Here is an 11,109-nt window from a genome sequence, read left to right as displayed (position 1 = left end):
TGTAATCAGGTAGCCATCTTGCTGTCTTTCCTTCTTTGTCTGTCTCTCATATAGATGTATCTTTTCCTGTTTCTACCAAACCCCCCTCTTTCTTTCTCTCTCTGTCTTTCTCTCTTGTCTTGTGTCGGTTTGTCTCTTTCAATGTGTGTTTCTGTGTTTGTGTGTCTCCCTCTGTGTGTTTTTTCTCTCTCTTTCTCTCTTTCTCTCTCTCTCTCTCTCTGTCCTCCTTGTGCCTCTGTCTTCCTCTCTGTCGCTCTCACCCTGACTTTCGCTGTCACCGCCTTCGGTGAAACCTCGACAGGAGCAGCACCCGGTAAAGTTCCTCCTCTGTACTCTCCCGCTCTGCTCCCCGCGCACAGTAACCCGATCACGTTGGCTACTCTCTCTTTCTTTCTTTGTTCTTCTGACCATTTTGTGCTCATTCTCGCCGTTTCSCTGCCACTCGCTGTCTTCCGTTGTCACCGTGAAACACGCACTCAAAAACACTTCCACGTGTTTATTTTTGTTTTTTTTGTTTTTTACACGTATGTAATTTTTTTTTTTATCTTTGGGGAAAGATTCTAAGAAACGCCAGATTTTATTTAGAAAATGCTCAATTTGAAGTCTATCAAGAAATATGTGGTCAATTGTTACCGTACATATCTAGCCATACATATTACAGAATTAGTGAATACATGTAATAGCAGAATAAATTATGAGAAAGATCTAACTTCAGAGAAGCATATACTTATACTCAGCTCTTTAAAGAACATTGGTACAAAACACAGAGAACCGAATGTGTTGGTTTGAAATTGAGCTTTCAGTTTGGCAGACATGTGATGTGATCTGTCTGTTTCCCTTATTTGGATAAAATTATGATGCATTTATGAGCAAAATTGGCTCCAAATTGACTAAATGTCCAGGGCAAGAAAAGCTTAACAGGTTCCGTAAACAATTTGATCAACATTCCAGAGCGCTTTATGCARCTCAGTATCATTTTTAGCTAGTTGGCATTCAGATGTTTGGTTTCAGAAACCCAAACTTGAGGGACCGCAAATTTGATTAGGCTTTTAAGAACTATTTTTATTTGTATTTATTTATTTATTTATTTATTTTTGCCAAACGTTACTTTAAAAATTTAAAATATCAAATCCATTCATGCTAAGATCTCATAAAAAAAATAAAATTATATACATGCAGCTCTGGAAAAAATTAAGAGCCCCCTGCATTGAACCCCAGTGAAAACCTCCTGGTTGTTCCACCAAATATTGATTTCTGAACTCTTCCTGAGTTAAAATGTTAGTATTGTTGTTTCTAAATTAATCAAATGAATTGTTTAGGTCTGAGAGCACTGCATCTTTTTTGTTATTTTGAGCATTTCTCATTTTCTGCAAATAAATAATAAATTTTTGCTTGGAATTTCAGAGACATGTCAGTAGTTCATAGAATAAAAGAACAATGTTCATTTTACTCAATCATATACTGATAAAATGTAAAATCGGAGAACTGAGCATTTTGCTGTGGTCTTACTTTTTTCCAGAGCTGTGTATATGTGAGGGAGYGTTAGAACAAGGATGCAGCCATTTCTGACACCTTTGACCTTCYGGGGCTTTACGCTAACACTCTAAAGCTGCTTTCATAGAGAGACCTCCATGCTGCTCAGATTTAAATGAGGAACGCCTATTGATTGTTGTCTGAGTCGCTCGTTGGCGGACACACAAACMCCCACACGGAGACACTTAAAAGCTGCCAAGACTCCGACTCAATCAATCAGCGCTAAATTGAGCTGTCGTTAATTTTCTGTCGCAGGAACGGAGTTCATAGTTTAAGAGGGAGCCATGATAGATCGCCCGTCTTTAAGCCCAGACTTGGCAGGTGTCCACGTCCCTCTACTTTTTTTTTTTCTTCAGAATGACCCGTCCACTTACTGTAAATATTAAGTGTTTCATTTATTACCTTTATACGTTTTTTTTACCCCCTTTCAGGAAATTGGCTAATATGCGAAGCGTTAATGTTGTCGGCTTAACTTTTAATAATTTATTTCTGCTCCTTTTTGCGACCCGTTTATTTGCTTTTCTGCATGGGATAACGTTTTGTGTTCATCACCGGTCCAAATATTCTTGCATAGCCTCCATTTCCAGACGTTTATTTTAGCCTCTTTTTTTTTCACAGAAGCGCATTGATAAGTGAGATTTCTGAAATCTTAGAGGAGAAAACAAAAAAAGTCACTGTAAGCTATGTGAAGAAAAAACATGTTGACATGCGTCTCTGTGGAGATAATCGTAGGATTATGCTTAAGTAATCCTAGCGGTGCGACATTCGCAGGGCCGACTTCACATTTTCACATCCAGAAATGTTCACTTCTTTCGAAGAGTCGAACAGCGTGCCACCGAAAAAGAAAGAAAGAGGTTTGGCCGGGCACTCTGCCGGGGAGTTGCCTGTCGCTGTGCAATGAGTGATTGCGTACTTTACGCTGATGAAAACCGTATTAAACAGTGATGATGATGGTGGTGCTTCTTGATGTCCATGAAACCAAGAGGTCAGACAAACGTATTGTGTTCTCTCCTCRCTGGTTTCATGTTTGACTTGTTTATTTTTCTGCAAAAAAATAAAACACAAAAACAGCAAAGATTGCCCACACAAATTAAATGTGTCGTCATGTGTTATATTTTAAATGAAAGTAAAGAGGGTGTGGTGAGAGCCCTTTGTGACTCATCTGTGCAATGAAGCCTCTGTTCTGCCGTCTAACATTTCAGTTTTGCTATTTTTGTTCCATGCTCAAACACTAGGGGGAGCAGCAAAGGCAAAGACATCAGTACAATCAAATCTCTGCGTGTGCTGAGGGTGCTGCGTCCCCTGAAGACCATCAAGCGTCTCCCCAAGTTAAAGGTAGAATTTAAAAAGCTGTGCTGATTTGTCTTATTTCAGGATCTTTACATGTGAAGTTGTTTGATTCTTGTCTTGTTCAAAAAGTCCTAAAACCCCAAATAAGTAGCATTGATTGTTTAAAAGGAAAGTATTCTTTGATTTCCAGTCAAAGAAGTGTGATTTTATAGCACAATCAAGTAACTGTGTTGACTTCAGTTGTTCTAAAATTGCTACATATGTCAAATTTGACTTTGTAATTTAACACCTCTAATTGGGCCTCTGTCTCTTTAAGAAAAGTTTGTTCTTTCTGAAGCTCCACCTTCAGAAAGTCATCACAACATGCCTCCTCTATTAACCCTTTAACAATGTTTTTACCAGCATTTCGCTGAGAATTAGCTCGTACAATGAGCTCGGCAAATTCAAYATGTGTTTGCTAATTGCTGCTGGCTAGTCTGGAGGACCTGAGTGGAGGAGGGCTGCTCTGTAAGGGGGAAGCTCAAAAACTGCAGCTCCAAGGATGAGCAAGGCGTGGCTAGGTCCAACTAAGCGTTTTGCACAGCTGAATGGTTGCCATGGGAGATTACATGATGCAGTGCTCAAAAAAGTCAGTTTTACATAATGCTAATCCTTTAGCATGCATGAATCATAAGATTTTTTTTAGCTGCACTTTCAACTGACTCATATTCAAAACGAATTGTGTAAAATTGCATTTGAATTTTTTTTTTTTTTTAGTTTTTACTTTTGTCTGTTAAAAATATAAATAAAGCAACACTAGATTCTGACTTTTGTGATTTATTTTTAATTTTACTATTGTTATTATTTATTTTTTCTTTATCTAAAAACATGCTCCTGTGTGCTTTAAAACATACCAGCAGGATGAGGGGGAATTTGGTTTTAATTTAGTTTTCATTAATCTGCAACTTTAGTAACTTTCCCACATGGCAACCCAATGTTGGACACCAAAGGAGAAAAAAACCCTCCTTGCTGTCTTTTCATGCTGCTACAGCATCTGTGCAGAAAATGAGCTCTTGCAAACACAGCAAAGACGACTGCCAGGTCAGACATGAGCTCTAAGCAGAAGAAGGCATGGAGCCGCTGTACATTAGAGGGTGGCAGCCTGCACAGTATTCAGGAAGGAAAAAGATTAAACCAAACAATATCTGGATGAAAAAGTTAAATCTGACACAGTCATAAAATTTGCTGTAATTTGTGTTTTGCCGTCGTCCAGGAGGAGTGAATGCTGTGGTGACTCAATTCAATCTGCTGGATTTCTTTAGATGGAAAATGTTTTAAACTAATTTGAATAATTAATTCAACTGATAATTGGGATCAATTAGTACACGTGGTTGAATTTGCAAATTCCTTGAGATAAAAATGGAGCTGCATAGATAAACTGAATTGGATTGAATACTCAGTGGATAGTTTTCGGATACGTCTCTAAATATTAGAGTTGTACAGATCATGAATTCATGTTGCCAATAATGATTTCATTTGATTTCAGATTCTTCCTACTTCATATAAATACTGATTAAATCCTTTTTTCCAACTTTTTTTCTAATGAAAAGATTTCAATGTTTATTTTTAATTAAAACAGTTAATTTCCTCTAAGGTAAGGTAATTTTATTTATATAGCACATTTTCAGCARCAAGGCAATTCAAAGTAAACTAAAAACAGCTCAATTTTCCAGAGTCGTTTCTGTTTGCAGAAAATATWAAAAAAATATTTTCAGAGTGAAAATATGCAAATATGGTAAAATATTTAATGTTATGGGACATTATTTAAAATATAAATGAATAATAGAATTACATCATATATTCACACTCCCAAAAATTAAATGTGCATCATATTAATATTTTGTAATAATAACAATAATAATTATTATTAATATTATTATTATTAATGATAATTAATAATAATTATTATTATTATTATTATTGTTAATATTGTTATTATAACTAGATAAATAAATACATATACAAAATGGGGGGAAGGTTTGAGAAAAAAGCAAAAAACATAATTAAATGAAAAAGGAAACTAATAAAATTAAATTTCAAATAAAATGTTAAATGATAAAAATTTATTTGTTACACAGCATAATCAAAAAGTTGGCAGCATTCTGATCTTATATTTTGTAATATTTAGCACCTTTTTGAAGCCGTTTACGTATTTCTAAATTTATTGCCAATTTTGGCGGGATTACTCCTCCATATGTTTTATCAAGAGAATAAGAGTTTTTATTATTACATTTAATATCATTACTACCTCTGTAGCATTACAACAACTTCCTCTTCTTGTTGTGTGATCTTGCAGGCAGTGTTTGACTGCGTGGTGAACTCCCTGAAGAATGTGTTGAACATTTTGATCGTCTACATGCTCTTCATGTTCATCTTCGCCGTTGTGGCTGTGCAGCTGTTCAAGGGTCGCTTCTTCTACTGCACAGACGAATCCAAGGAGTTTGCRCGGGACTGCAGGTGAGTCAGGAAACAACAAATCAAGTATCAGAGCACTTTGCTTTTGTCCATGTTGCTCGTCTTACTGTAAAGTTACAACAAACTGAGTCTTTTGGTTGTCATTTTCCGATTAGTGGATTTGTTCTACTGTTGTAGACATTTGAAGGATTTATAAAAATGAAGCCGTGTATTACCAGTTGTTTAGTTGTTCGTGTGCTGCCACCTAGTGGCAGTCGCTTGGTATTTCTGGGTCATGCTTTTGATTAAAAACATCCAAATATTTGCTGGAATTTGTTGTTCTTTGCAGGGGCGAATATTTAGTCTATGAAAAAGACGAGGTGAAAGCCGAGAAGCGGGAATGGAAGAAGTACGATTTTCACTACGACAACGTGGCTTGGGCCTTGCTCACCCTCTTCACCGTCTCCACCGGAGAGGGGTGGCCACAGTGAGTGGACAGTTCACACTTACCACAGGAAAACAAAAAAACAATAAATAAAAAAAAACCTTTAAAACTGTTTATGATGAACCTGATTGGACTCAGGATGATGTTTAAAAGCAGCACGGAGACTATTTACTTTTTTTCCTTCAAGAATGATGAAAWATATGTTGCTTTTGCTTACTGTGTTTTTCTCTGGATAAGAATAAAGCTGTATTMTTTTTATACACATATTGTTATGCTTTTTAAGATAATCACTATTTTGCATCAGCTATGTATAATTGGATGATTTAATGATAAATATTGGATCAATTCTAATAAATAATTAAGTTGTGGTGAAGTAACAGCTTGACAAATTCTCAGTAATTTATAAATAAATGATTGAACTGAAGCWATTTTCTCTATAAAGTGCCTTAAGACATTTGTTGTTGGCGCTACACAATCAGACTGAATTGAATAAGGAAGTTTGATAAGTCATTCGCACAAAACGTGTGTCCATTTTTTAGTCGTGATCGAGCCTCTGATGTGAAAGCAAAACCAGTTGAACGCGAGACTACTTTTATTTTGAAAAGAAGAAAGCATTTTTAGAGGCTGCGGTTCAAAAAGTTGACCTCGAGGAGCGAAAATCATAAATGTTTGGATAAAACAAAACGTGATCCGATTGCYGGGTGTTACAATTGCAAACAACATGGGGGGGGGTTTAAATCAGTTTCTCACCTTGTTATGTAATAAAAAAATTTTTTGTCTAATTAATCTTTTTGACTTCTCCTCTTGCAGAGTGTTAAAGCACTCAGTGGACTCTACTTATGAGGATCAGGGCCCAAGCCCGGGATACAGGATGGAAATGTCCATCTTTTACGTGGTGTACTTCGTTGTCTTCCCTTTCTTCTTTGTCAACATCTTCGTGGCTCTCATCATCATCACCTTCCAGGAGCAAGGGGACAAGATGATGGAGGACTACAGCTTAGAAAAGAACGAAGTGAGGGAACGATCCGRAAGCTTTTCTACACTTATCAGATGTATTKGTTCTGATGTTCTGTTGGGTTTGTTTTTTTTATCTTTCTTCAGAGAGCCTGTATAGATTTCGCCATTAACGCCAGGCCTCTGACTCGCCACATGCCAAAGAACAAACTGAGCTTCCAGTATCGCATGTGGCATTTTGTAGTGTCGCCTCCCTTCGAGTACAGCATCATGGCTCTGATTGCACTCAACACGATCGTCCTCATGATGAAGGTATGGAAACGGARAAGGTTACGCCATCTTATCCTCGAGGAGCACAAAACTTTATCACGAATCTCTCCGGTTCTTTTTCTGTCTTTCTTTGTTTTTTGTGTGTGTGTGTCTACAGTATCACAGTGATGAACCAGACAAAGTTCCTGTAGCTTACGATAATGCGCTGAAGTACCTGAACATTGTGTTCACCACCTTCTTCTTCATGGAATCTATCCTGAAAATYATTGCTTTTGGTCCCTTGGTAAGTCCTATCACATGCACGCGCGCGCACACACACACGCACGCACGCACACACACACACGTTTGCGTGGCTATCTTTGTGGGGACTTTCCATTCACTTCCATTTGTTTCTACAGCCTAAACCTTACCCTTAACCTAACCATTACATACCTAACCATAACCCTAACCAAAACTCAATTCACACCKTAGTCCTAAATCTGACCGCTGACCCATAAACAGCGTTTCCCCTTGTGGGGACCAGGTTTCGGTCCCCACAAGGGGCAGTGGGTCCCCACAATGTAGTGTCAGGAAAATGGTCCCCACAAGGTATTACAAACAAACGCACATACACACACATGCACACTGTCCGTTTATCTAGGGTGAACCTCTCTATGCATTCCTGTGTTTCAGACCATTTTTCATTCATAAAGCGGGATATTTTAGAAGACAAACCTAGAGCTGGTTTTTTTCTGTTGCCGTTTAACTTGTCCCATCGTTGTGGACGCCTTCCCACTCTTCTGTCTTTCAGAATTACTTCAGAGACGCCTGGAACGTGTTTGATTTTGTCTCAGTCATTGGGAGCATTACTGACATATTGGTAACAGAGATTTGGGTAAGTGTTGTGGCTTGATTGTCCAATAGCACACTTATGGATGTGAAGGTAAAAGCTGAAGTGTTTCTAAAAGAAACATAAACAAACAAACAAACAAACAAACAAAAAAAGCACATAGGAAAAGCAGATTAAAATACCCACCRGTTCCAGGTGCAGAATGATTACTACTTAAAATCTTTTGCAAATCTTTGTATGTGTTGCTACCAAAAACTATCTCATTTCTGTGATGTACAATGTGAAGTGCGTAAAACAGTAGTTAAAMAAAAGAAAATGGTGAGTTCCAAACAGATTTTCACCTAGAAATTAGTATGTAAAAAAAAAAAAAAAAAGCTAGCTGTGTCTCCAGGATGTCACTGTAAGATAGATCCATTAGAGCGATTTGTTTACATTTATCACCAGGTTAACAATTCCTGCAAAAGTTAGTCTAAATATAATGTTTATTTTTATGTGTTGCTCAATCTCTAATAATTTTTGTTCCAGTTATTGATTAGCCTGTGATGTGGAATCAGAGAGAAGCTGAATGTGCTTTATTACAACCTAACTGTTGTTGCTTTTCAGTGCTTCTTTTTATACTGGCACCTATAATGATGCTGTCTTCCTCTTCTATCTCTTTACATGCTTTCTTTAACCCTATCTACTCTGTTGGCACCCTTCGCCTCCTCTACTCCTTCCTGTTCTGATATAATCCATCCAATCAAAATGCACTATGAAATCCTTCATCGTGTTATCCATCCATGCTGCACCATGCCATGTGGTGGTGGTGCTGTGATGATGATGGTGATGGTGTGTGTTTGGCCCTCCCCGCCCCCCACCCACCRCCCACTTTGGCCCCGCCCAAAACCAACCACCACCTCCTTCTTCTGAAAAAAAATAAATAAATAAATAAATATGTTTAATCCAATCACGATTTACCTCAACTTAACCAAAAACAACAACAAAAAAACTAAAACTAAAACCTCCTCACCATTCATCTGTCTACATCTTCGCACATGTAGAATCTGGTTGGTTTGTAATTTATTTTTCAAAGCTTCCTGCTGCACTGCCATTGGTCATGCGGTTCCCCGATTAATTTCTTACCCCCTGTCTCTCATGTGTTGACCCTTGACCCCCACAGCATGTGCTTTTTGGATAAGTCCTTTTAAGCTCAACTCTCAAACTGTCGAGTTGTTAATGTAAATTTTAAACTATAGACTTTATGGGGGGGAGAAAGTGTGTCAGCAGTAAATTAAATGATATCACATTAGAATCTGAGAAACTTTTAGCCCAATATGACCAAAATTGATGACCGGAAATTAAAACTGTAGTTTGAAGGTTTCAGCATCTGAAAAATTACTACAGTAATTTTGAACGACAGCCAAACTACCATTCTTAAAATAGCTATTCCTGTGAATGTACAGTGGGGACATTTTCTTTATTTTGTCAGTTACTTTTTTGTAAATTTGATAATTTTTTTGTCTTCATCCATGACTAATTACATACTAAATAATAATAAGGCCATCTGTTTATCTGGCTATAGATTAAGTTCTTAAATAATTAAAATATTTGATGTCTGCCATGCAGAAAAAGGCTGAAAGATGGTAGCATAATGCTACCCTGAACCTTTATCCCCCAAATTTGTGAACCGTGGAGCTGAGGCACACGGCTCTAGTAACAGTGTAATATCAAAAATACTAAGGGCCATTTTTGGTGCTAACTTGCACCCAGAGGAAATTGGCCCCAGCAAAAAGTTCCTAAGGTGAGAACATGSCTTAAAATGTACCCAACAAGACTCACTTAAAAAAGAATGTGGTCTAATTGGTTTAATTTAGTGATTAAAACCCTTTTTATGCTTTAAATTTGAATGAGTGATTTTCAGTATACTGGGGGATCTCAGTAGCATTTGCACAGACATTCAATAAATTAGAATATTATCAAAAGGTCAGTTTATTTCAGGAACCTTATCACTAATTACTTCACCCATAACTGCCCACTAAAGCTTGTTGATGCATTTTATATACATCTCCAGGATTGTATTGAAAAAATATTTTKCTGCTACTAAGTAGTTGAAATTACACATTATTTTGCAAATACATATAGTTAATGGTGTTTTTTTAACAGTAACAGTAAGAAATTATAATATTATTGGAAAGTTTATTTATTTCTGCAAATCTCACTAAATGAAACACATCATATAGATAGATGGATGTTCGAAAGCCCTTATTTCTGTTATGATTTTCCTCTTACAGTTAATCCAAACATGGCATCTAAAGTTATAATATTACTGTAGAGCAATAAAAAAAATCTAATTTTTTCATACAGAAATGTAGCCTTAATGAAAAATATGTTGAATGAAGGTTGACCGTTTACAAAAGGATKTTTTAATCTGACCAGTGAGCCTCATCAGAACGCATATTCAAATTTATTGAATGTAACCTTAGCTAACAAAGCCTACCAGGCAAAGTTCATCTTGTAGAATATATAAGCTTGACGGAGTGCAGCTACTGGCGCATGTTTTAAAATTTCCAATGGGCTCAGCCTTGCTGGACCTCTCTGGTCTGCATGTGGGCCAGCTATCATTAAGTATGCTGCCATGCCAGGTTCATGCTTACACTGAGGTTGCATGTTAATCCCTCCATCTTCCCTTCCTTCTTCTCCCCTCTCATGCTGGTTTTACAGCCTTGTCTGTCAACCACCAAAATGCGAAAAGCTTGACCTGAAAGTTTGGAGTGAACTGCTTGTGGCATCTYTATATTGCCGATTAGCACAATGCTAGGACAACTAGCAGGATTTGCGCAGTTTACAATTAGCATTTCTGATAGCATWTCTGTGTTGTAAAGTAGCTGTGAGATTTTTAAAAGTGCAAATATTTCCTAATGTAGCACTTTCTATCTTAAAAATTGATTCATTGGTAAAGAGAAATGTTTCTGTTCTACATTTAGCCTCTTGCTATCTGTTAAGTGCTGACATGTAACATTTTGTTGTTGCTGTTAAAGCCGACATAAAAAACATATAGGTTCCTTTCTAGAAGCTTCTTTGTAATTCCTCTAACAACATTTTATTAACCAGAATGATACAGAAATAGCTAACAGAGTCTTCTTCACTCAGTGACCACTTCCACACAGAAGCATGGTGCATTTTCTGATGTGTAGGTTTTATATTGTCTGGATCAACAATCAAGTGGGTTCTTTTCACCTCTCTAGTGTTTCTTTTTTTCTTAAATTTGTTTCTGTATAATAACTAAGCAGAACAATTATTACAGTAACATAGATATGTTTAAAGCATTAAAAAAATCTTTCTAAACAGAATTATGAAGTGACATAATTGGTGTCAC

At 36.9% G+C, this 11,109-nt stretch overlaps 1 protein-coding gene across 1 annotated transcript in view; it reads left to right on the top strand.

Annotated features, from left to right (window-relative positions):
• cacna1ab (calcium channel, voltage-dependent, P/Q type, alpha 1A subunit, b) overlaps window positions 1–11,109 on the top strand; it is a 193,365-nt gene that overhangs the window by 139,995 nt on the left and 42,261 nt on the right. The window contains exons 26-33 of the mRNA XM_017303769.1: window positions 302–313; window positions 2,769–2,868; window positions 5,159–5,319; window positions 5,606–5,743; window positions 6,512–6,713; window positions 6,803–6,967; window positions 7,083–7,208; window positions 7,716–7,799. Coding sequence (XP_017159258.1) covers window positions 302–313; window positions 2,769–2,868; window positions 5,159–5,319; window positions 5,606–5,743; window positions 6,512–6,713; window positions 6,803–6,967; window positions 7,083–7,208; window positions 7,716–7,799 — 988 coding nt within the window. The remainder of the gene's footprint in view (window positions 1–301; window positions 314–2,768; window positions 2,869–5,158; window positions 5,320–5,605; window positions 5,744–6,511; window positions 6,714–6,802; window positions 6,968–7,082; window positions 7,209–7,715; window positions 7,800–11,109) is intronic.

This window comes from Poecilia reticulata, linkage group LG1 (genome assembly GCF_000633615.1).
Source record: "Poecilia reticulata strain Guanapo linkage group LG1, Guppy_female_1.0+MT, whole genome shotgun sequence".
NCBI classification, from domain to species: Eukaryota; Metazoa; Chordata; class Actinopteri; order Cyprinodontiformes; family Poeciliidae; genus Poecilia; species Poecilia reticulata.
This window is presented reverse-complemented; position numbering and strand designations above follow the sequence as displayed.